Source organism: Pristiophorus japonicus, chromosome 19, assembly GCF_044704955.1.
Source record: "Pristiophorus japonicus isolate sPriJap1 chromosome 19, sPriJap1.hap1, whole genome shotgun sequence".
Lineage (NCBI taxonomy): Eukaryota > Metazoa > Chordata > Chondrichthyes > Pristiophoridae > Pristiophorus > Pristiophorus japonicus.
This window is the reverse complement of record NC_091995.1, coordinates 53,481,589-53,508,058: the sequence shown is the minus strand read 5'-3', so window position 1 is coordinate 53,508,058 and position 26,470 is coordinate 53,481,589. Positions and strand designations below refer to the sequence as shown.

The 26,470-nt window shown below is 50.8% G+C and overlaps 1 protein-coding gene across 2 annotated transcripts in view; it reads right to left on the bottom strand.

Moving 5' to 3' along the window:
• Window positions 1-26,215, bottom strand: part of LOC139229861 (major histocompatibility complex class I-related gene protein-like) — a 38,740-nt gene extending 12,525 nt beyond the window's left edge. Inside the window, exons 1-2 of one of the 2 annotated variants that reach the window (XM_070861491.1) lie at window positions 26,074-26,215; window positions 1,688-1,936 (exon numbers count right to left, since the gene is read on the bottom strand). In XM_070861491.1, coding sequence (XP_070717592.1) covers window positions 1,688-1,936; window positions 26,074-26,152 — 328 coding nt within the window. In that variant the 5' untranslated portion in view covers window positions 26,153-26,215. Of the gene's footprint in view, window positions 1-1,687; window positions 1,937-19,279; window positions 19,335-26,073 lie in introns of those variants that run through there. The other variant, XM_070861492.1, reaches the window with a different exon arrangement.
• Between the last annotated feature and the right edge of the window lie 255 nt (window positions 26,216-26,470).

Genomic DNA, 26,470 nt, shown 5'->3' with positions numbered 1-26,470 from the left:
CCCACTCGTACGCAACTAGGCCTGTACAGGTCTCCAGTCGTCTTGGACCCCCTTGCCACTGGACCAAGACCTCGCTCTGCTAAGCCTGCGTGGTAGCCAGTGTGCAACGACCACCCCACTTTAAAAGAACTCATGCACAGGCATCTTCCACCCCTTCAAAGCCTTCCTCGATGTTGAGGGACTGACTATGATGATGGGATGATTAGAGAAGGAAACCTGCCGTCTTCACCCGGTCTGGCTCCAGTCCCACGCCAAGGTGGTTGACTCTAGCTGCCCTGTGGAGGGGTCGAGCGAGGTACCCTGTGGTATCCGGGATGTGCAATAAATGCCAGCCTTGCCAGTGACGTCAAGCTCCTGAGAGGGAGTATAAAAGCATTGTCAGGGTGGTGTCGGTGGAGTTTGGAGTGGGGGCAGGGTGCAGGGCCCTACACTCGGCCCTCTCCTCATTGTCCTATTCACCAGCTGATGTCGCTGGGGAGCATGAAATCAAAATGGAAATCCTGTTAGATACGCTTTTGCTGCTGTGTGGCTTGATAATGGGAAATACACAAAATGCTTAACAGAGCAGAGACACACAGCGCGTACACATCACTTACAGCAGCGGATAAACAAGACAAAGAGAAATAAAGTCTAAAGTCTAAAATAGCACTGACAGCTCTCTCAGGCAGTGCCTTCAGATTGTAGTGTAGGGCTGCTGAAAGAGATCTCATTGGTTGTTAATTAACAAAACCCTCAAGCTGTTGCCTTAGCAACTTCAATTACAGGCAGCCAGCAATACAACCCTCCGAGATGTCTGCGCTCTTCTAATTCTGCCCTCTTGAGCATCCCCCCTTATAATCGCTCAACCATTGGTGGACGTGCCTTCTGCTGCCTGGACCCCAAGCTCTGGAACTCCCTGTCTAAACCTCTCCGCCTCTCTTTCCTCCTTTAAGACGCTCCTTAAAACCTACCTCTTTGACCAAGGTTTGGGTGACCTGTGCTAATGTTTGATAATCGCTCCTGTGAATTACCTTGGGATGTTATACTACGTTAACGGTGTTGTCATCTTTTTTTCCCTTTTAATTGTGTAAGTGGAGGTGAATAGCCCGTTCTCAATGTCTCTTGGGAGCAACAATCCTCACTGAGAAACCTTTGATGGATCAACACAAAAGAACATGACATAAGGAGCAGGACTAAGCCATTCGGCCCCTCGAGCCTGCTCCAACATTCTATAAGATCATGGCCGATCTTCCACCACAACTCCACTTTCCTGCACTATCCCCATATCCCTTGATTCCCCGAGAGTCCAAAAATCTGTCCATCTCCGCCTTGAATATACTCAACGACTCACCCTCCACAGCCCTCTGGGGCAGAGAATTCCAAAGATTCACCACCCTCTGAGTGAAGAAATTCCTCCCCATCTCAGTCTTAAATGGCCGACCGCTTATCCTGAGACTGTGCCCCCTAGTTCCAGACACTCCAGCCAAGGGAAATAATCTCTCAGCATCTACCCTGTCAATCCCCTTCAGAATCTTATCGGTTTCAATGAGATTACCTATCATTCGCCTAAACTCCAGAGGCCCATTCTACACACCCTCTCATCATAAGACAGCCCTCTCATCCCAGGGATCAGTTGTCTAATGGGCAACTACACACAGCCCAGTTCTGTTTTAACCTGAAGGCACAGCGGAAGTTAAAGGAGACGCACCAGTGAGCATGGTCAATCGGGCGATGTTGCTGGAGAGGAGCCTGTGAATGGTGTCGGCAGTCTTGGTCTGCTCCAGCCAGTAGTCGTCTGCAAAATTGTCGGCCATCCACTGTTGCCTGGGTTCGGTCTTGTTCAGGAGGCTGTCGTAGTACTCAGTCTGAAGGTTATCCAACATCCCGGGCACAGAGAAGGCCGGCAGGTCAGGGAGGTTGTTGGAGTGGATGTAAAGGTGCATCGAGGTGTGGGGGCCTGAGGAGAGAACACGGAGCAGAATTGTGAAGGTGGGAGGGGCCCAGAACCGGCAGGGTCAGACCATGAACCACTTTTGACCACTCCCCTAACCCCGGCCTACGGAAGGAAGCAGCCAGAAGTTCGGCCTAGCCCCCTGCTCCAGATTGTTATTCGGGATCTGCCCAGCTGAAAAGCGGGAGTGTGGGCAGGGGAGGGCGGGGGCAGGATCGAGCTGGGCTGTGAGGCGACCGACAGTTGTCCCTCTCCAGATCGTTGGCAGGGGTGGGCGTTGGATGAATTTGAGCGCTAGGCCTGCGGGTATCCATGGAACTGCCCCTGGGGACAGGCCAGCAGCGAGTCACCAGGAGGCTCGATGTCCCACTACAAGTTAACACTGTAGGACTTTAGAAATCGGTGCAGCCCCACACTCAGGCCCAGATGAAGAGCTCTGCACCCAGGTTTTGCACCTCGGGGCTCCGGTATGCAACAGAAGCACCATCATGGGCAGCGTGTGCACCAGACAGGCCTGAATGTGAGGCCTTTGGCCCAGGCCCGAGGGTTTCCTCTTTAGCCTGAGGATCAGACTCCACACATGTGGCCCATGGCAACTAAATGCTGAATTAAAGTCACATTTCAGCAATAGCGACACCTACAGCACATTTCGCCACCTCAGGACATCCCAAAGTGCTTCACAATGAAAGCCAATGAAATATTTTTTGGAACTGTAGTCCCTGTTGTGATGCGGGAAATGCAGCAGCCACTTTGTGCACAGCAAGCTCGCAGAAATAGCAGTGAAATAAATGACCAGAACATCCGTTTGAGTGATATCGGTTCAGGGATAAGACTGGCCATGACACCGGGAAATACTCCCCTGCTCTTCTTCGAATAGTGAGGTCGGATGTGTTCACTCCCACCTGAGCTGACAGATGTTAAATGTCTCAATCTGAAAACCGCCCCTCCAACATTTTAGGGCTCCCTCAGTACTGCCCCTCCGACAATGCAGCGCTCCCAAAATACTGCCTCGCCGACAGTGCAGCGCTCCCACAATACTGCCGTTCCGATAGTGCAGCACTCCCTCAGTACTGCCCCTCCAACAGTGCAGCACTCCCTCAGTATTGTCCCTCCGACAGTGCAGGCCTCAGTACTGCCCCTCCGACAGTGCGGCACTCCCTCAGTACTGCCCCTCCAACAGTGTGGCACTCCCTCAGTACTGCCCCTCCGACTGTGCAGTGCTCCCTCAGTACTGCACTGGAGTGTCAGCGTGGATTTTTCTGCTCAAGTTTTTGGGACTTGAAGCCACATGCTTTTGACTGAGGTGAGAGCCAATACTGGTGGATTGAAGTCCATGTGGGGAGGTGGAGTGAATGCGTTTAACACATTCCCTGTAGCTGATTCCCTGAGGGGCGTCACTGACACACATGCTCCAGGCTTTACTGTCCGTCTCACTCCTCCACAAATCAAACTCAGGCTGAAATTCCTATTTATAAACCATGGTTCCACTTCCTCCCACAGAGAAACATATTTCCTGCCCAGCTGCCCACAACCCAGAGTTTGGGCCAAACTCTGAGCCCCAGTGTCTGTCACAGCAACACGGCTATTCCTCGGGATCGAAACCCTCATCTTGTTCGTCTCTGTGCAGATTACAGCCATTGACTGATCGCACTCTCCCTCTGTCTCTGTCGCTTCCTTCATCTGTCCTTCTCCCTCCCTCTCTCCTTCATTATCTCTCACGTTCTTCAGCTCAACCCCTCTCACTTTTTCTCTTTAATTGCCTCCTCTCTTTTGCAGAGAGCAAAATTCACCAGAATCCCCCCTGTGTTTGGGCTCATTCGAAAGTAAATTTAATTTGGGACTATCTACCAAAAAGTTTGGAACTCTAAAGTGCTATGGAAGAAACTACAAACTTTAATAGAATTATGAACTTTTACAAGCCAAATACAAGCCTGTGGGTGAACCTAGGGGAGATAGAGGGGAGATAGAGGGGAGAGAGAGGGGAGAGAGAGGGGAGAGACTCTCCAGCCTCGAAGTCTTGAACTCCTGAAGGAAGGAAGAACATCACCATCTACCATTAACTATCAAAAGGGATCGGTAAGCATAGTCCCTGCCTGCCCTGGAGTCTAACCTAGCTAGAATTAGGTATTGGGAGGTGGGAGGTATAAGTTTACTGCAACCCCCTTTGAATGTGTAGTGTATGGTACTTTATTAGAGTGATTATAAGTTTGACCTTGTACCTTTCCTTGTACTGTTCTTTATTAGAGTGATTGTAAGTTTGGCCGTGTATTTTCTTACTAGAGTAATAAGCCTGTATTACCCTGTCTGTAATAAAACCAAAGTTCTTTGCATCAAACCAGTGTCCTCTGCACTTTTGTCACCCCCCCCAAATAAATCCAGAGTACAGAACCCAAGGGAGTGGGAGCGATTCGAAACCGCTCAAGTTGGTCAGAAGGGAACCTGACCCCCTCATAGAGATCACACACACACACACACACACACACACACACACACACACACCCCCTCTTACAATATGGCGACCGCGGCAGGACTCTGGTACACGGGGTGTGATATAGAGAGTGCTGGTTTGGGGCAAAGAACCAAAATGGAAGAGAGGATTTCCTCCTATGTGTATAAGAAAGTGAATGTAACTAAGGAATGGGTGCTTAGTGTATTGTGCGCTGAATGTCCGGCTGACGCTGCAGCCCAGTGGACAGCAAGTAAAGAACACAAAGAAGCAGTGGAGAAAGCAATTTGGTTGGTCTGTCTACAGCGACAGGTCCAACTCCTAGACAGAATGAATGAAACTTTACAGGCAGAGTTATGGGAATACGCAGAGAACTATCAGGAAAGGGTTATGTCAGAAGAAAGATTATCGGGAGAACTCCGTAAGCTAAAACAGGAAAGGACCCAAATAATGGAAAGGTTTAAAAACAGTCAGGACTATTTTCAATGTCAGGTTACCGAGGCCAAAAGTAGTGAAAAGTCACTGAGGGAGGAAAGCACTCGCCTCGCCCGACAAGTAAAAGAGCTCCAGGAAAGATTAAAAGATGTGCACGCAGTGTATAAAGTAACTAGCACTAATGGATTTGAATCGGGAGACCATGCTCCCTGCAAGCAACAAATTAAAAGTTTAAACCTTGCTCTGTCCAAGGCAAAAGGCATGGTATGCCTAATAAGCCCGGGTACGCCCCAGGTAAAGCAGGAAGAGAAGGAGGAAACTACCTGGCCACTACCTGTGGTACCGGTGACTACACCGGTGCAGCAGCAGGAGGGGCAAATCAGTTGCGGGGCGGACAGGGATAGTGAACCACCACCACCTGTAGCACCAAGTTTCAGCTCGGCTTGGCCGCAGGGAGGAAAGGGAGGCGAGCCAGAACAGGGAGAGCCAGAACCAGGGCCAACGTGCCCGGTCCGGCAACAGAAGTTTGGCCCGCCCACCCTTAACGGGGGTCCAGGGCCCCTGGAAAGTCAGTTTGTGGTTCCCCCACACTCCCCACCAGCTTAGGGCTATGATAAGTCACCTGGGAAAGCTCACTCCAAAGGGAGACCCCTCGGTTCACTTTGTGGAAGTGGAACAGGCAGGGGATATTAATGGGTGCGATGATGCAGAAATGGCAAAGATGCTTCTCCTATCCCAAGACAGCAAACTGTACCAGTCCCTCTCTACTGAGAGCAAAAGAGGACAGAAAACACTTGCTGCCGTCCAGAAAGTCATTTTAGAAGCTATGGGCTGCAATGACAGGAGTCCCTTTTCTAGAGTAGAGAAAACGGTGCAGCTCACAGGAGAAACCCCACAGGCTTTCGCAGACCGAATGTGGCCGGTGTACAAAAGCGCCTGTAGTGGGGACATAGACATGGGTTAATTAAACCTGGATGAATTAGCACACTGGCTCCGAAACCTAGTAGCTAACAGTTTACCCAGAATAAGAACCAAGGCTGAGGCCTGGTTCGACCCCAGAGATCCCCAGGCCACAGAACAGGGAGTGCTTAGGCAGCTGACCCTAGCTTACAGAAACGTCAGAGGGACAGAAGAGCACCCGCAAAAGGGAAGGGTTCCCGAAATCCGACCTAACCAAGACAAGAGGGAATGGCACCACGAGGGGGACAACCTCTCCGATACAAAACGTACCTGCTTCGGGTACGGAAAGAGTGGGCACTGGAGAAAGGATTGAAAAAATCCTTGGAACAATAGCGCAGGAAAGAATTCTCCTGTCCCTGCCCAAAAGCCCGAGACAGATAAGCCAGTCCCTCCCCATTCGTTTGAAACCTTTTTAACTGCGCTCCGAGTCATGTTAGATGGCCCTGGAAAGGTAACCACCGGTACCAAGATCCCATCTGCCCCCTCCCAACCAAAACCGTGACTAGGTCAGGCGCAGCCTGTCCACCTGTGTGCTCTTGAGTATGATGCGTGGGGGAGACCGACCGTGCAGATGGAAGTGGAAAAGGTGAAAGGGACTTACCTGCTGGACACCGGTGCCTCAAGCACCCTTGTCTATGCAGCTAACCCTGCCGCCTCACCTCTGTCTAACGGGGTCCCCTACAGCTTGGTGGGTTTCACAGGCACTGAACAGACTGGCTCATTCTCCGTTCCTCTCCATTCATTTAGATACACTCCACACTAAGTGGACTTGTGTCCTGATGAAGTGGGAGCAGGAAAGGAGAGGGATCCTGGGGGCTGACTTCATCCTAGGCCATGGGATCCTAGTGGATTCAAGAAACCACTGCCTTTGGGGGTCAGTCTGTACGGGACAGGAGAGTGAGGTGATGGTTATCCCGGGAAAACAGGGAAAAGGGACGGTGTGCACCATGAAACCAAAGGAGGGTTACGACCTTGAATCACTGGTCAGTAACACCCCTGTAGAATATCAAGAATATGTGAGGAAAAACCTTGCAGCTTTTGCCACTCACAAACATGACTGTGGGAGAATAAACGGGGTCGAGGTTAGCATAGATGGGGACCCCATGACCCAACTACAGAAACAGTACAACTTCCCCAGGGAGGCGGAGGCAGACATGGAAACAGCCTTGGGTTCGCTGGTTAAACAGGGGGTATTGAGACCAATGGCTACCCATGTGAACTCTCCATTGTGGCTGGTTAAGAAACTGGACAACTCCTGGAGAGCCATGGTGAACTATCGAGTACTCAACTGTAACATCCCCGCCTGTGCACCCACTGTTGCTGCTGTCACCGACCTCATTGGAAGTATCTCAGCCTCCGCAACCACCTTCACGGTGCTGGATATTTCCAACGGGTTCTGGTCCATACCTTTAAGAAGGGAAGATCAGTACAAGTTTGCTTTTACCTTTAAAGGACAGCAATATACTTGGATAAGTCTCCCTCAGGGCTTCTACAACAGACCTTGTCATGTATGTAACCTTCATGTAACTGTAACCTTCATGTAACCTTCATGTAACTAACCTTCATGTAACAACACTGCATATTGTATACATCTAAGAAATGCACATCTTGACCACAGGGGGTGAACTTGTGGGAGACACTCTTCACCTGGTCATCCAGGTATATAAAGGGAGGTCCCACGCAGAGTCATCACTTCTTGGTCCTGGAAATAAAGGTACAGGTCACGGAGCGACCTCGTCAGCAGAATGTGCCTCGTGTGAATCTATAGTAGTTTAAGGATACTACATTGGCGACGAGAATGGCCACCTGTAGCTCAGAGGAACGGTACTGTGTTGGTGAGCACTGGGACGATTTTGTTGAGAGGCTCCAGCAGAGTTTTGTCACGAAGGACTGGCTGGGAGAGTTAGCGGCTGACAAGCGAAGGGCGCATCTACTGACCAGCTGTGGACCTAAGACGTATGCGCTGATGAAAGACCTGCTTGCACCTGAGAAGCCGGCGGACAAAACCTTTGAAGAGCTCAGTAGACTGATCAGTGAGCACTTCAAACCGGCGAGCAGTATACACATGGCCCGACATTGGTTCTATACACACAGACGTCGGGAGGGACAGAGCATACCGGACTTCGTTGCGGACCTTTGGCGCCTGGCCAGTCTCTGTAATTCAGAGATGCCTGCAGCGGGGAGACGTTAAGGGATTTCTTTATTGAGGGCATTGGTCATGCCGGGATTTTCAGGAAGCTAATCGAGACCAAGGACTTGACCTTGGAAGCGGCAGCGTTGATGGCTCAGACCTTCTTGGCGGGGGAGGAGGAAGCCAAGATAATATACGCGCGCAACTCTGCTTCCAATGTGGCGATGGATCAGAGAGTTAACATTGTAAATGCGACTCAGAATCCCGCAGGCAGGTAAGGGCAATTCGACACCACCCAGGCAGCAACAGACTCGAGAGTGAGTCCTCAACAGAGACAATGGCAGGGGGATCTTCAATTCACGCCATCACAAGGGACAATGCGTCCCGGGATGGGACCATTGACACTCATTAACAGAATGCTCAAGAGTAATCAAAGAGACATTCAGAGAGGAATGCCTGGTAACAGCCCTTTTATTCACAACAATCTCAGCTCCTGCTGGAGGTGCGGGGGCAGACATGCTGCGAAAACCTGTAGGTTTCAACAATTCATCTGTAGAAACTGTAACTTCAGTGGACATTTAGCCAGAATGTGCAAGAAGCCCGCAGCGAGGCTAGTTTATGAGGCAGATGACCAAGAAGAGGGGTCTGCAAGGAAGGTTGATGCTTAGGACAATACAATGGACGCTGAGGTTCAGCAGGTTCATGTGGCAGATATCCACAGCTCATATACCAAAACGCCACCCATGATGATGAAAGTCCTATTAAATGGCATCCCGGTTCGCATGGAGCTGGACACAGGAGCCAGCCAGTCACTTATGAGTGTCCAACAATTTGAGAAACTATGGCCACTCAGAGCATTGACACGCAATTACGGACATACACCAAAGAGATCATCCCAGTGCTAGGCAGCACAACATTGGTGGTCACACATAATTGATCGGAGAACCGGCTGCTGCTCTGGACTGTCCCGCGCTTTTGGGAAGGAGCTGGCTAGCCGAGATGAACTGGAAATGGGGTGGGGGGTGGGGGGGAGTGTGCACGCCATTTCATCTGTGGAGCGAAGTTCATGCTCACAGATCCTACAGAAATTTGAGTCACTATTTCAACCTGGTGTCGGGACTTTCAAAGGCACCAAAGTAGAGCCTTTGGTGCCTTTGAAAGTAAAGCCAGAGCTGTGCCGTACGTGATACGGGAGAAAATTGAGAGTGAGTTGGACAGGCTGCTAAGAGAGGGCATAATTTCGCCTGTTGAATTCAGTGACTGGGGAAGCCCCATCGTCCCTGTCCTAAAAACGGATGGCTCGGTCAGGATCTGTGGCGACTACAAGGCCACTATCAACCGGGTGTCACTACAAGACCAATACCTGCTTCCGAGAGCGGAGGATCTTTTTGCCACGCTGGCGAGAGGCAAGCTGTTCACCAAGTTGGACCTCACTTCAGCCTACATGGCCCAGGAACTGGCCGAAGCTACTGACCACCATCACCACGCACAAGGGGCTGTTTGTCTACAACAGGTGTCCGTTCGGCATTCGATCAACGGCCGCTATTTTCCAAAGAAACATGGAAAGCCTGCTCAAATCCATCCCGGGAACTATCATATTTCAGGACGACATCCTTATCACGGGACGAGACACCGAGGAACACCTCCACAACCTGGAGGAGGTGCTACACCGACTGGACCGGGTAGGCCTGCAATTAAAGAAATCTAAGTGTGTGTTTTTGGCTCCAGAGGTCGAGTTTTTAAGCAGGAGGGTTGCTGCAGACGGGATCCGGCCTACCGAATCTAAAACGGAGGCGATCCGTCGTGCACCCAGGCCCGGCAACACATCGGAGTTGCGATCATTTCTGGGACTCTTGAACTATTTTGGGAACTTTCTGCCGAACTTAAGCACGTTGTTGGAGCCGCTACACGTGCTCCTGCGTAAGGGTTGCGATTGGTTTTGGGGGGACTGTCAGGAACGGGCTTTCAATCGGGTGCGGAACCTGCTTTGTTCTAATAAGCTGTTGATCCTGTACAACCCCTGTAAGAAATTGGTTTTAACATGTGATGCATCATCCTATGGGGTTGGGTGTGTATTGCAGCAAAGTAATGACTCGGGCCAACTCCAACCTGTGGCTTATGCCTCCAAGTCGCTCTCCCAGGCAGAGCGAGGATATGGGATGGTTAAAAAGGAAGCACTCGCACGTGTCTACGGGGTGAAAAAGGTGCACCAGTATCTTTTTGGCAGAAGGTTCGAATTAGAAACAGACCACAAGCCGCTGACATCCCTGCTGTCTGACAGCAAAGCTGTCAATGCCAATGCGTCAGCTCGCATACAGCGATGGGCCCTCATGCTGGCTGCGTATGACTACACCATATGGCACCGGCTAGGCACCGGAAATTGCACTGACACGCTCAGCAGGCTTCCACTGGCCACCACTGAGGGGGCAGCGGAGAAAAGCACTGAGATTGTCATGGCCGTTGAGGCTTTCGACAGCGCAGACTCCCCCATCACAGCCCGCCAGATCAAAATCTGGACTAACAGAGATCTCCTCCTATCCCTGATTAAGAAATGTGTCCTGACTGGGGATTGGGCGCCCGCACACGGGGCATGCCCGGAGGAGGTCAGACCGTTTCACAGATGGATGGATGAGTTCTCCATCCAAGCCGACTGCCTGCTATGGGGCAGCCGGGTAATCATGCCCCAGAAAGGAAGGGAGGCATTCATCAGGGAACTCCACAGTGAGCACCCAGGAATCGTGCTCATGAAGGCCATTGCCCGGTCACATTTGGTGGCCAGGAATTGATTCAGACCTGGAACACTTGTGCTCGCAGGTGCACAACGTGTGCCCAGCTGGGCAATGCCCCCAGGGAGGCCCCACTCAGCCCGTGGCCCTGGCCCACCAGGCCATGGTCACGTATTCACATAGACCACGTGGGCCCGTTCATGGGAAAAATGTTCCTAATTGTCGTTGATGCATACTCGAAATGGATCGAGTGCATCATATTGAATTCATGCACGACATCCATCACTGTGGAGAGTCTGCGTGCGGTCTTTGCGACCCACGGCTTGCCAGACATCCTGGTTAGGGACAACGGCCCGTGTTTCACTAGATATGAATTCCAGGAGTTCATGTCGGGTAATGGCATCAAACATGTCAGGATAGCACTGTTCAAGCTGGCTTCTGACCCTATTCGCCTCTTTGACAATTACAGTGCCCTCAAGCCACTTGGGCCCCAAAGCGTGATTAAGAACAAATACAGGGTCACCGATTTCTATACATCTGCCCACTGCGTTGCGATCATGGCACTCATTTTGGGACTGGCGCTTGCCCTCAACAATGTCTGCCAGGACTGGATGAATGAGGGTCAACTGAGTTTTAAGCGTACGTTTCATGAGTAGTTCCGTGGGCGGGACTCCCGTGAGCGAATGCAGACGGGACTATAGGCCAGCAGGAGGCGCGATAGGTGGCCAGGCGGAACGTGCGGTCCAAATCTTAAAACAGGGCATGCTCCGGATTCAAGGACCCTCCCTTCAATGCCACGGGATGTATAGAAATCGGTGACCCTGTATTTGTTCTTAATCACGCTTTGGGGCCCAAGCGGCTTGAGGGCACTGTAATTGGCAAAGAGGGGACTAGGGTCATAGTGGTCAGACTTAACAATGGACAGAGATGCCGCAAGCATCTGGACCAAGTAAGAAAAAGGTTCAGCATGGACACTGAGGAAGATCATGAGATGTTGCCCACACCACCGCCAGTGAACGAGCAACAAGGACATTCACCAGCATGCACAGTCCCTGCGGCCAGCCCGGACAGGCCGGAATCACCACAGGTGACAGAGACGCATGCCAAGGCTTAATCACCAGAGCCCCAACTGCGGCGCTCCAGGAGAGAGTGTCGACTGCCTGAAAGACTTAATCTTTGACCCAATAAGACGTTGGGGGGAGGTGATGTCATGTATGTAACCTTCATGTAACTGTAACCTTCATGTAACAACACTGCATACTGTATACATCTAAGAAATGCACACCTTGACCACAGGGGGTGAACTTGTGGGAGACACTCCTCACCTGGTCATCCAGGCATATAAAGGGAGGTCCCACGCAGGGTCATCACTTCTTGGTCCTGGGAATAAAGGTACAGGTCACGGAGTGACCTCATCTGCAGAATGTGCCTCGTGTGATTCTATCGTAGTTTAAGGATATTACAGCCCTAGTATTTTCCATCGGTGTATGGCCAACTGTTTAAAGAGTTTCAGCAGACCCCAGCAATTAGTACAGTATGTGGATGACCTGCTCCTGTTCACCGATGAGGGGGAGGAGCATGGCCCACTGCTGACTGAACTGCTGAAAGAAGAGGGATTTAAAGTAAACCCCAAGAAGGCACAGATCGGCCGGAAGGAAGTAAAGTTCCTGGGACTGGCTGTGCGTGCTGGGGAGAGAGCCATTGACAAAGCTAGAAGGGAAGCAGTGCAGGAGTTACCCGCCCCCAACACAGTGACAGGAGTAAGATCTTTTCTAGGGCTAACCGGGTACAGCAGAGATTTCTCTGAGGATTATGCAGCCACAGCAGCCCCTCTGCTCTGACTCCTACACAAGGGAGTGGAGTGGGAATGGGACAAAGGTTGTGAGGCAGCATTTATCCAACTCAAGAAAGACCTGCAGACCGCTCAAGCTCTAGGGGCCATCGATGGGGGTAAAGAGTTTTTCCTGGAGGTAGCAGCCAGTGGGGACAGCCTGAGTGCAGTACTGCTCCAAGAGCGGCACGGCCGGCTGAGACCAGTGGTCTACTCCTCCAGGATACTAACGGACGTGGAGAAGGGATACTCCAACTGTGAGCAGCACCTGCTAGCCACTCACTGGGCTGTGAAAAGATCACTGATCTTCACAGGGGGGTCCCCTATCACACTCCTTACCCACCATACGCCCACCCAAATGCTCCTGGACAGGAGAATTAAGGACGGGACAGTGAGCAGTGCCCGCATTGCTCGCTGGACCCTGCTCCTCTCTCAAATGGACCTAAGGGTAAAGGGTCTCTGTGAGCCAAGACTCGCAGCCAACATGATTTATCCAGGGACAGCCCACCGGTGTTCCGTAGAAGGGGTATGGGAAATTAACATAGGCTTTGGGCTGGGTTACACCCCACAGGCCGAGAGATCTATGTGAACGGTGCAAGCACAGTATCTGTGGGTGAACGACTCGCAGGCTGCGGAGTTTATGACACCGAGGCAGGCATTGCCCTGGCGATTAAACTCCCCAGCACTATGAGCGCCCAGCACGCTGAACTGTCTGCAGTGGTGTATGTAGTCACACACCCTGAAGAATTCCCTACCCCATACACGATTTGCTCGGACAGTATGTTCACATGCAATTCGTGTATGGAGTAGCTGGCTATCTGGTCCCGCTGCGAATACACATCAGCAGATGGGAGGCCCCTGGCAATTAAGCCCCCACTGGAAAAGATCATGAAAGCTGTAGGGGAGGAAGGGAATATCTGTATACATAAGGTGAAGGTACACTTCATCACTGAACCCCGTAACGAGGGAAACCAACAGGCTGACATGTTATCCAAGCAAGATGCCCGCACGGGCAAGCTCTGGGATCCGTACAACTCAGGACCCATAGCAGCAGTCAGGGGCAGGATGGGGACGGCAGAGAAGGCAGGGATAGCTTTGCCCCCAGACCTAAAAATGGGCCAGACCCAAGACCCGGTTATGGTGAGGAATTACGCTAGAGTAGGGGTCTTTGAGGCACTGTACATGGGACCGTACCACATTGTCGACAAGGCAAGTCCCATGGTCTATGCCATAAAATTGCCCCGCTGAACAAAGTGGTTCCACATAAATCAGTGCAAACTTCAACCCGGGGCAGCAGCTAAACGTAAGGGACAGCCAAAAACTGTGAACCGTGCTAAAGACAGGGACCCCCAGCCAACAGCCCCCGACTGTGGAAATCCCAAAGGGGACGTGGCAGACCCACAGACTGTACCTAGAGGGCCGGTGGACTGTGTTACCGGAGGAGCTGTCCCCCCTATCATTTGGGACTCGGACGCACCCCCAGCAGACGGAACCTTAAGAAGGACTCCCCACACACCACGGCCAAAGACACCGTGGTCACCAGTGCCCCAATTTAAATGGTTCAGCCCCGGGAAAGGGACCTAAGGGCACCTAAGGTCAGAGACCAGCCCGCGAGCAGGGACACCCAGCTGGTAGCCTCGGGCAACGAGAGACCCCCAGAAGAGATAGTGGTGGACCAGCCACCAAGTGAGAGTCCCCAGCCCGTAGCCCTCGACCAAGCAGAACCCCCAGGGGAAGAAACGAACCAGGCAGCCACCCCCAAAGCAGCGGTGTGCTGCAGCACCAGAAGGGACGTTCCCCCAAAGTGTGGGACTCAAACCCACGTCCGGTCAGGGTACTTAGAGTTAGACAGTGCAGACCCACCTATCACCTACCTCGCTGGACACCCAGCGGGAGAAGAAGAAAGAGAGAAGGCAGGAATTAACCTGGCCACCCGGAGACGGGTGGCAGATGTACATATATAGTGATGTGAATTTAAGAATGTTTAGTAATAAGTTATCTGTGTAATGATAAGTATATATGTATTGGTTAACTGGGGTAAGGAAAAGAATCTACCTGTGCAGCTATTAAAAGAAGCACAGGCCGGGTGATACCCGGGAGTAAGAAGAATCTACCGGTATGGCTATTAAGGAAGCACCGGTAAGATAATAAGCAGAACGACTGTGAGATAAAGTTAAAAGCAGTCATCAGTCCACAAGGAACTGAATAAGACAGCCAGTCAATTAAAGACTATGAGCCCAATTTAGAACTCGGTCACTTTTGTCAAGCCAGAGAGCTTTCTCAGGGCTAGACAATCTGTTTAAAGTGCCCCTACAGGAGAGAGAGCAGTATGAGAAGGATCCTGTTCCTGATCGCCCTGATAAGGATGAGCAGCGGTGACCGAGGAGACGTGGAAGAATCCCTCATCTACAGGTGTTCAGGAGGAAGAGCACCGATCGTAACCGCCGGGGGTGGCCCCTGAGACGTGGAAGAACTCTCCGTTTACGCCCACGAGGGAAGATGGCCAGGGTGGCTGGGATCTAATTCTACCCGCTACCCCAGCCAGGAAGGTTTTACCTACGGGGAGGCCTCAGTTCCATGCCCCCGGATATGGATCATCGCTGCCTGAGTCAGTGTTACAGAGGGAAAGCGTGTATGTTTGACTTGCAAAGGGAACATTCCCCTGGGAAGATGGTGGTGGCTCAGAAAACTCAGCAAGGACGTATGGGACCAGGAATCGGACTGGGAAAGACTCAGTAATGATACGTACCGCACCATCACGGGGACACGGGGAGGAGTAACAGTGTGTTGGGACAAATGGTGGGAATCCGAACAAGGAATTTATGTTTGCATGTGGGGATCAGAGAGTATTTGTCCCGCAGGCATATCGATCGCCTTCGCCAGGCAATGGCAGGATGAAGGGGAAGGGATGGGGTGGGACTCTAGCCTACATGGGTGCACTGTCCCACACTCCCCACTCCCAATTAACGCCACCAAACTAAGAGCACACATTAAGAAACCCCTGCCCACAACCCCGCCAATACACACAGTAATAGAAAGGTGTCCTACCATCACCAAGGGACCTGGGAACGGATTAGTATTGGTATTGACCGAAAAAGTGTTGTATCAGTGCGTACATTATTCAGTAATATTAAACCTTACCGAAGTACACCTACCTGCATGGTGTCCAAAGGAAACAGAGCTGCTATACCAGGTCCTACTTAGAGACATGTTTAAGAAATTTTATGAGTTCGACTTTGGAAATGTAGACAAAGCAGACCTATGCACCCTAAACGCTAGGGACACCATGGGCTCAGGGAGACCTAGAAGGGGAATCATAAACGACGTTTTCACTACCTACAATACAGCATCCTCTGTAATAAATAGCCTGGATGACATAGAGCTTCAAACACAGATAAACAGTTTAAAGACCCAATTGAGAAATATCCTGAAACAGGAGAATTCCGTAGTAGGATCAGAACTACACGAGGACCAGGCTATGACTCTCCATTTAAAAGAAATAGTGGCTGAGCGGGAAAAACATGCACAGACAGTGAATGCACTTATACGGGAGGATAGAAACGCTTCTGACCAGGCTGCACAGAACGAGGTGTGCGTACTATATGGGGCATGATTGTTGGGCGAGGGCCGCAACAACCTAGAGGATTTAAAACAAGGTGTAGTCCCCTCTTGGATCAGGAACAAGCACCTCGCAGCCCTCCACCCGTACAGCAATTCACTAAGCCCGTGCCAGCTCCGCCTAGCCTCTGAAGCCTACCCTGTCCCAGTACACTGTGGGAAATCTAACCACACCATTATGGGGATAGTATTAAGGATGCCGCTCATGGTTGGGACAGCCTGACCCGCACTGGTGAAGAATATTGGAGTTATTCAGGGAGGTGCACACATTCGTTTCGCAGTGGTCCCACCCTATGTCATAAACGGGTACTGACCTCTCCGGGTGCCGGAGCCGGGGTGCACATGTAATACTGTGTCCCCAGTACTTGAGTGCCCATTCAAAGTCACAGTGTGGGTTTAAAGCTGTTGGCACACAGCCTATTAACTGCACCATGGAGGTAATGACACAAGACCATGTTCCTCCACAGGTAACATACATAAGGGGTGGGACATATTGTGTCACCACCAGTGTGCCCCACTACCAACGTGGACACTTCTGGTTCCGGTAAGTGACAGCAGTTTTTGCTTCAAACCTGAGGCATCAGTTCAAGTGGCCCAGGAACGGATTGTCCCCATTCCTGAACCCTCCACTGTCCACCTCACTGTGAAGGAAAACATTACAAACCTGCAGGATTATGTTGTACATTTTGGCTATGCAATTCCCCCTCTACCCGAACATCTTACCGCTCTGCTAAAAGCTGTAATTATCTCACAAATACACTTCTATACTCTAGAACAGAAAACAATTGAGACAGGGAAAAAGATTCTCGAGGTCACCATTCCGCCTTGGTGGGACCTTTTCAGAAATATCGAGGTCCCAAACTGGATCCGAATCGCTTCCCACACTTTAGTTATTTGTCAACTCGCGATTATACTTTACTTATGGTGTCTCACTTGCCGAGTGAAACACAGAGGCCGTCAGGTCAGGCACCAAAGGTCAGGTCATATGCTCCTTGGCCGAACTTGGGAATCACGCAGGGAGGGGTGACACCATACTACCATGTTTAATTTGTGTTTGATTTTACCTGCTGTAAACTGCAACATCGCAAGTGTTGTAAGAGTATTACTTAAATGTTTTGACTATGTACCTTTATTTTACTGAACTTAAAGCATGTTTGACTATGGACCTTTATGCTATTTGAGAATGTGTTACTATGCATTTTTATTTTACTTTACTTAAAGTTGTGCATAACTGTATACCGTCATTTTACTGTGAAAACCGAGTAAAAGAGGGACATCATACCCCCTATATGCTATAACCAAATTTTAATGACCATATTCGCCTGTATATTGCATTTCAACGGGGGATGCAGGGTAATGTTTAGCCAGTATAAATGCAGGGAAGGTTGACTCTCGGGAGCAGGAATTTTGCTTACCTTGATTGACACTCAAGGAGTGTAGAGTGTCAACAGGGGGGACTGCAGAGAGCAAAATTCACCAGAACCCCCCTGTGTTTGGGCTCATTCGAAAGGAAATTTAATTTGGGACTATCTGTCGAAAAGTTTGGAACTCTAAAATGCTTATGGAAGAAACTATGAACTTTAATAGAATTATGAACGTTTACAAGACAAATTCAAGCCTGTGGGCAGACCTAGAGAACAAAAGAAGCCCACTTGATTATTGGCACTGTCTGGGTGTGAGGACTGAGTTAACCTGTCTGGAAGAATGAGTATTTGGAAATCTTCCTCCACAAGAGACATTACTATCACAGTATCACTCAGAGGTAGCTCCCATCAACATGGGTCTGGACAAACCATTTCAGCATATACATCACAAAGAGGCCCAATCCAGCCTGTATGCAAAAGACTAAGCACAAAAGGACATTGCAATTACCAAACTAATATTTCCATCAGGAAACAGTTTTTGAAGATCAACCCACCCAAGACATATCGACTTTAACGAGCCTGACAAAATATTACAAAGAAGAACCAAGCTCGCCAAAATTACACAAAGGATTGTGAACAGATTGGGCGACAAGATTAGAATACTGAAATCTTTTAGCTGGCCATTGTTTTCAACAGAGGTTAGAGAGAGGAGGGAGGAGAGAGGAGAGAGGAGAGAGAAGAGAGAGGGGAGAGAGGGGAGAGACTCTCCAGCCTCGAAGTCTTGAAGTCCTGAAGGAAGGAAGAACATCACCATCTACCATTAACTATCAAAAAGATTGGTAAGCATAAGTCCCTGCCTTCCCTGGAGTCTAACCTAGCTAGAATTAGGTATTGGGACACGGGAGGTATAATTTTACTGCAACCCCCTTTGAATGTGTCGTGTATGGTACTTTATTCGAGTGATTTTAAGTTTGACTTTGTACCTTTCCTTGTATTGTTCTTTATTAGAGTGATTGTAAGTTTGGCTGTGTATTTTCTTACTAGAGTAATAAGCCTATATTACCTTGACTGTAATAAAACCAAAGTTCTTTGCATCAAACCAGTGTCCTCTGCACTTTTGTCACTCCCCCAAATAAATTCATAGTACAGAACCCAAGGGAGGGGGAGCGATTCGAAACCGCTCAAGTTGATCAGAAGGGAACCTGACCCCCTCATAGAGTCCATAAACTGCCCCCCCTTACACTTTGCACCCTCTTTATCTCTCTCTCCCTCTCCCCACCCTCTATCTCATTCGCTCTCTCCACTCTCCCCACCCTATCTCTCTCGCTCTCTCCTCTCTCCCCACCTTCTCTATCTCTCTTGCTCTCTCCTCTCTCCCCACCCTCTCTATCTCTCTCACTCTCTCCCCTCTCACCACCCTCTCTCTCTCGCTCTCTCCCCTCCTCCTCACCCTCTATCTCTCTCACTCTCTCCCCACGCTCTATCTTTCCCCCCTCTCTCCCCTCTCCGAACCCTCTCTCTTGCTCACTCTCCACCCTTTCTATCTCTATCTCTCTCACCACTTTCCCCGCTCCCCACCCTCTATCTCTGTCTCTCTCCCCGCTCCATCTTTCTCTCTCTCTCCCCTCTCCCCACCCTCCCTATCTTTCTCTTCCCTCTCCCCACCCTCTCTATCTTTCCCTTTCCCCCTCTCCACACCCTCTCTATCTTTCTATCATTCTCTCTCTGTCTCCCCTCTTCCCACCCTCACTTTCTGTCTTGCTCTCTCCCTTACACTCTGTCTTCTATCCCTACCCTCCCTTTATCTCTTACTCAGTCTCTCTCTCGGTTTCTCTCACCTTCTACTCTTCTCCCTCATCCCAGATCCTTCAGCACTCTGTGTTCTGGGAGTCAGCAAGTTGTGGCCTCGCTGTGCGGGAGATCACACAATCGTGGCTTGTGGAGGTGATGTTCTCCGAGATCCCCTCCTCCTGTTCTCTCCCAGTGTCCCGCCTTTTGCGGAAGGTGGGGACTCACTGTGGGGGCAGGGCAAAGGAGGATCCCACACTCGGCCAAGCTAAACCTTCTCTATTGCATTCCATTTATTGACATGGGAATGAGGAATGGATTAAGCAATCAGTCCAGCGTCTATCTAGAAGTGGCCTCTGCTCATTCCCTCTTCAAGTTGCCCAAAGCTAGGCTGGCACATTTAGAAAAGGCTTCTTCCTATTGAAGGAGGCAAAAGGATAGACGACAATCACCAGGTGCTGTGGAATTGGACAAAAACATACGAATATCAAACAAATCTGTTCTCTGACCGAAGTCTAGTCAGATGAGTAAAACTAATAACGGTTAACCACGAGGAAGTGTGATATGAGAATAAAGGTGAGAATAAAGGTAGACCTGACCGTCAGACAGTGCAACGCTCCCTCAGTACTGCCCCTCCGACAGTACAGCGCTCCCTCAGTACTGCCCCTCCGACAGTACAGCGCTCCCTCAGTACTGCCCCTCCGACAGTACAGTGCTCCCTCAGTACTGCCCCTCCGACAGTACAGCGCTCCCTCAGTACTGCCCCTCCAACAGTACAGTGCTCCCTCAGTATTGCCCCTCCGACAGTACAGCGCTCCCTCAGTACTGCCCCTCCGACAGTACAGCCATCCCTAAGTACTGCCCCTCCGACAGTACAGCACTCCCTCAGTACTGCCCCTCCGACAGTACAGCGCTCCCTCAGTACTGCCCCTCCGACAGTGCAGCGCTCCCTCAGTACTGCTCCTCCAACAGTGTGGCACTCCCTCAGTACTGCCCTCCGAAAGTGCAGCACTCCCTCAGTACTGCTCCTCCAACAGTGTGGCACTCCCTCAGTACTGCCCTCCGACAGTGCAGCACTCCCTCAGTACTGCACTGGAGTGTCAACGTGAATTTTCTGCTTAAGTTTTTGGGACTTGAAGCCACGTGCCTTTGACTGAGGCGAGAGCCAATACCGGTGGATTGAAGCCCATGTGGGGAGGTGGAGTAACGGTGTTTAACACATTCCCTGTAGCAGATTCCCTGAGGAGTGTCACTGATAGAAATGCTCCAGGCTTCACTGTCCGTCTCACTCCTCCACTCAAATCCACAAATCAAACTCAGGCTGAAATTCCTATTTATAAACCATGGTTCCACTTCCTCCCACAGAGAAACATATTTCCTGCCCAGCTGCCCACAACCCAGAGTTTGGGTCTGTCACAGCAACATGGCTATTCCTCGGGATCGAAACACTCATCTTGTTCGTCTCTGTGCAGATTACAGCCATTGACTGATCGCACTCTCCCTCTGTCTCTGTCGCTTCCTTCATCTGTCCGTCTCCCTCCCTCTCTCCTTCATTATCTCTCACGTTCTTCAGCTCACCCCCTCTCACTTTTTCTCTTTAATTGCCTCCTCTCTCTGCACCTTCTCTTCATCTTTTCCTCTCTCTTCTCCAACACTCTTATTGTTTCTCCCTCTCCCCATCCACTCCCTTTCTCCCTCATCTCTTTGCCATGGAATCGTACAGCACAAGTCATTCAGCCCATCGCATCTGCACCAGAAGTGTCGAAAATAGAACCTTTCTCTCTCTCCCAGCTCCCCATCATCTCTCTCTCTCGCTCTCTCTCTCTCTCTCCCGCCTCTCCCCACCCTCTATCTCTCTCTATCTCTCGCTCCCCACCCTCTCTATCTTTCTCTCTCCCTTCTTCCCAACTTCTCTATCTTTCTCTCTACCCACCCTCTCCATCTCTCTCTCTCCCCTCTCCCCACCCTCGTTTTCTGTCTCGCTCTCTCCCCTACACTCTGTCTGCTCTCCCTACTCTTCCTTTATCTGTCACTCAGTCTCTCTTTCACTTTCTCCCACCTTCTCCTCTTCTCTCTCACCCCGGATCCTTCAGCACTCTGTGTTGTTGTATGAACACCACCTGCCATGATCATCTGCGAGTCAAAGGTGTGGCCTCGCTGTGCGGGAGGTCACACAATCGCGGATTGTGGAGGGGTGGTTCTCCAAGATCCGCTCCTCCTGTTCTGTCCCAGTGTCCCACCCTTTGCCAAAGGTGGGGACTCACTGTGGGGGCAGGGCAGAGGAGGGCCCACACTCGGCCAAGCTAAACCTCCTCTATTGCATTTCATTTATTGACACGAGAATGTCAGTGATTCTGACTGAATCAGGAATGGATTAAGCGACCAGTCCAGCGTCTATCTAGAAATGGTCTCTGCTCATTCCCTCTTCAAGTTGCCAAAAGTTAGGCTGACAGATTTAGAAAAGGCTTCCTCCTATTGAAGGAGGCAAAAGGATAGACCACAATCACCAGGTGCTGTGGAATTGGACAAAAACATACGAATATCAAACAAATATGTTCTCTCTCACCACGAGGAAATGTGATATGAGAATAAAGGTGGGAATAAAGGTGGAACTGCCCCTCCGACGGTGCAGCGCCCCCTCAGTACTGCCCCTTCTAAAGTGCAGCACTCCTTCAGTACTGACCCTCCTACAGTGCAACATTCCCTCAGTATTGCACCTCCCACAGTGCAACACTCCCTCAGTACTGCCTCTCCGACAATGCAGCACTCCCTCAGTACTGCCCCTCCGACAGTGCAGCGCTCCCTGAGTACTGCCCCTCCAACAGTGCAGCACTCCCTCAGTACTGCCCCTCCGACAGTGCAGCGCTCCCTTAGTACTGCCCCTCCGACAGTGCAGCGCTCCCTTAGTACTGCCCCTCCAACAGTGCAGCGCTCCCTTAGTACTGCCCCTCCGACAGTGCAGCGCTCCCTCGGTACTGCCCCTCCGACAGTGTAGCACTCCCTCAGTACTGCCCCTCCGACAGTGTAGCACTCCCTCAGTACTGCCCCTCTGACAGTGCAGCACTTCCTCAGTACTGCTCCTCCGACAGTGTAGCACTCCCTCAGTACTGCCCCTCTGACAGTGCAGCGCTTCCTCAGTACTGCCCCTCCGACAGTGCAGCACTACCTCAGTACTGCCCCTCCGACAGTGCAGCACTTCCTCAGTACTGCCCCTCTGACAGTGTAGCACTCCCTCAGTACTGCCCCTCTGACAGTGCAGCGCTTCCTCAGTACTGCCCCTCCGACAGTGCAGCACTTCCTCAGTACTGCCCCTCTGACAGTGCAGCACTCCCTCCGTACTGCACTGCAGTGTCAGCGTGGATTTTTTGCTCAAGTTTTTGGGACTTGAAGCCACGTGCCTTTGACTGAGGTGAGAGCCAATACTGGTGGATTGAAGCCGATGTGGGGAGGTGGAGTAACGGTGTTTAACACATTCCCTGTAGCTGATTCCCTGAGGGATGTCACTGACACACATGCTCCAGGCTTTACTGTCCGTCTCACTCCTCCACTCAAATCCACAAATCAAACTCAGGCTGAAATTCCTATTTATAAACCATGGTTCCACTTCCTCCTACAGAGAAACATATTTCCTGCCCAGCTGCCCACAACCCAGAGTTTGGGTCTGTCACAGCAACACGGCTATTCCTCGGGATCGAAACCCTCATCTTGTTCATCTCTGTGTAGATTCCAGCCATTGACTGATCGCACTCTCCCTCTGTCGCTTCTTTCATCTGTCCTTCTCCCTCCCTCTCTCCTTCATTATCTCTCACGTTCTTCAGCTCAACCCCTCTCACTTTTTCTCTTTAATTGCCTCCTCTCTCTGCACCTTCTCTTTATCATTCCCTCTCTCTTCCCCAACACTTATTTCTTCTCTCATCCACTCCCTTTCTCCCTCACCCTCTTTTTATCATAGAATAGTACAGCACAGGTCATTCAGCCCATCGCGTCTGCACTAGCAGTGTCGAATAACGATAGAACCTTTCTTGCTCTCGCTCTCTCCATCCTCTATCGCTCTCTCTCCCCTCTCTCTCAACTCTATATTTCCCCCTCTCTCACATCTCTGAACTCTCTCTAACCTTCTCTCTCTCCACTCTCCATCTCTCTCTTCCCTCTCCCCACCCTCTATCTATCTCTCTCTCCTCTCCACAATCTCTCTATCTTTCCCCCTCTCTCCCCTCTCTAAACGCTTTCACTCTCTCTCTCTCAATCTCCCCTCTCCTCACCCTCGCTTTCTGTCTCGCTCTCTCCCCTACTAACTTTTTGTGTTTCATGCACAAGGACCACAGATAGATAGATTTTTAACCAATAAGGGAATTAAGGGTTACGGGGAGCGGGCGGGTAAGTGGAGCTGAGTCCACGGCCAGATCAGCCATGATCTTATTGAATGGCGGAGCAGGCTCGAGGGGCTAGATGGCTTACTCCTGTTCCTAATTCTTATGTTCTTATGTTCTTATGTTCTTATGACCCCCTGGTCCCTCTGTACTGAAGCACTTTGCAATTTTTCTCCATGTAAATTATAATTTACTTTTTTATTTTTCCTGCCAAAGTGGATAACCTCACATTTTCCCACATTATACTCCATCTGCCAAATTTTTGCCCACTCACTTAGCCTGTCTATATCCCTTTGCAGATTTTTTGTGTCCTCACAACTTGCTTTCCCACCCATCTTTGTATCATCAACAAACTTGGCTACGTTACACTCCGTCCCTTGATCCAAGTCATTAATATGGATTGTAAATAGTTGGGGTCCCAACACTGATCCCTGCGGCACCCCACTAGTTACTGTTTGCCAACCGGAAAATGGCCCATTTATCCCGCCTCTCTGTTTTGTTAGTTAGCCAATCCTCTATCCATGCTAATATATTACCCCCAACCCCGTGAACTTTTATCTTGTGCAGTAACCTCTTATATGGCACTTTATCGAATGCCTTCTGGAAATCCAAATATACCACATCTATAGGTTCCCCCTTATCCACCCTGCTCGTTACATCATCAAAGAACTCCAGCAAATTTGTCAAACATGATTTCACTTTCATAAAACCATGCTGACTCTGATTGATTGAATTTTGCTTTTCCAAATATCCCGCTACTGCTTCCTTAATAATGGACTCCAGCATTTTCCCAATGTCAGATGTTAGGCTAACTGGTCTATAGTTTCCTGCTTTCTGTCTGTCTCCTTTTTTTAAATAGAGGCATTACATTTGCGGTTTTCCAATCCGCTGGGACCTCCCCAGAATCCAGGGAATCTGGTAGATTACAACCAATGCATCCACTATCTCTGCAGTTACTTCTCTTAAGACCCGAGGATGTAAGCCATCGGGTCCAGGGGAGTTATCCGCCTTTAATCCCATTATTTTACCGAGTACTATTTCATTAGTGATAGAGATAGTATTAAGATCCTCCCTCCCTCCCTATAGCCCCTTGATTATCCACTATCGGTATGTTTTTAGTGTCTGCTACTGTGAAGACCGATACAAAATATTTGTTCAATGTCTCTGCCATTTCCCTGTTCCCCATTATTAATTCCTCAGTCTCATCCAACAATTACTTCAGCCACTCTTTTCTTCTTATTTACCTGTAGAAACTCTTACTATCTGTTTTTATATTTCATGCTAGTTTACTTTCATAATCTATCTTTCCTCTTTTAATCATATTTTTAGTCATTATCTGCTGGCTTTTAAAATGTTTCCAGTCGTCTGGCCTCCCACTAGGCTTGGTTACATTGTATGCCTTTATTTTCAATTTGACACTCTCCCTTATTTCCTTAGTTATCTTGCACGTTCTCTGAGATCCCCTCCTCCTGTTCTCTCCCAGTATCCCACCCATTGCCGGAGGGGCAGGGGAGAGACCACACTCGGCCAAGCTAAAAATCCTCTATTGCATTTCACTCCAACAGTACTGCCCCTCCGACAGTGCCCTCAGTACTACCCCTACAACAGTGCAGCACTCCCTCAGTACTGCTGCTCCGACAGTGCAGCACTCCCTTAGTATTGCCCCTCCGACAGTGCAGCACTCCCTCAGTACTGCTGCTCCGACAGTGCAGCACACCCTCAGTGCTGCCACTCCAACAGTGCAACACTCCCTCAGTGCTGCCCCTCCGACAGTGCAGCACTCTCTCAGTGCTGCCCCTCCAACAGTACAGCACACCCTCGGTGCTGCCCCTCCAACAGTGCAACACTCCCTCAGTACTGCCCCTCCGACAGTGCAGCACTCTCTCAGTGCTGCCCCTCCAACAGTACAGCACACCCTCGGTGCTGCCCCTCCAACAGTGCAACACTCCCTCAGTACTGCCCCTCCGACAGTGCAGCACTCTCTCAGTGCTGCCCCTCCGACAGTACAGCACACCCTCAGTACTGCCCCTCTCTCAGTGCAGCACTCTCTCAGTGCTGCCCCTCCGATTGTACAGCACACCCTTAGTGCTGCCCCTCCAACAGTACAGCACTCCCTCAGTACTGCAACTCCGACAGTACAGCACTCCCTCAGTACTGCCCCTCTGACAGTGCAGCACTCCCTCAGTGCTGCCCCTCCGATCGTGCAGCACTTCCTATATCCTGCCCCTCCGACAGTGCAGCACTCCCTCAGTACTGCCCCTCTGACAGTGCTGCCCTCCCTCAGTACTGCACTGGATTCTGTGCTGGAGTGGGCCTGGAGGTCTCCTGGGCTGGTGTAAAGCACCAGCATGCCCCCGCTCCCCCTCCCCCGCGGATGTCTAACTGACACCGTGGACGGTTGTCCGGGACAGACAGCAGCTGACGGGCGTTCTTTCCGCCCTGGACCCCCGAGCACGCCAGTCGCAGCCTGTTACCTGCATGTACCACCAGGGCAGTGCAGAGAGTCAGCACGGTGAGATGCAGCCCCGCCACTGGCCTGTTGCTGTCCTCCATCCCGTCCACTGAGCCAAGCACTGGGCGGCAGTGGGTTGCTGGTGGAAGCTCTCCCTCAGTCACAGCCTGTCTGACGGGGAGTGCTGGCCAGGAGGGAGGGGTTGGCAGATGATTCACTGAATTTCGCAAAACCAGACAGACAGAGAGATGACTGTGTGAGCAGATTTCAACAAAACAGGAAGGAAGGAAGGGCAAGGGCAAGGGCAAGGAGGACAGGGCCAGCCTGTGAGCTGAGCTGGTCAGGGGTCGGGGGCTCTCAGCGGGGTGTTCAGCGGCAACATCCGAGCCAGCCGGAGCAGGGCAGCGGCCCCGGCCGCT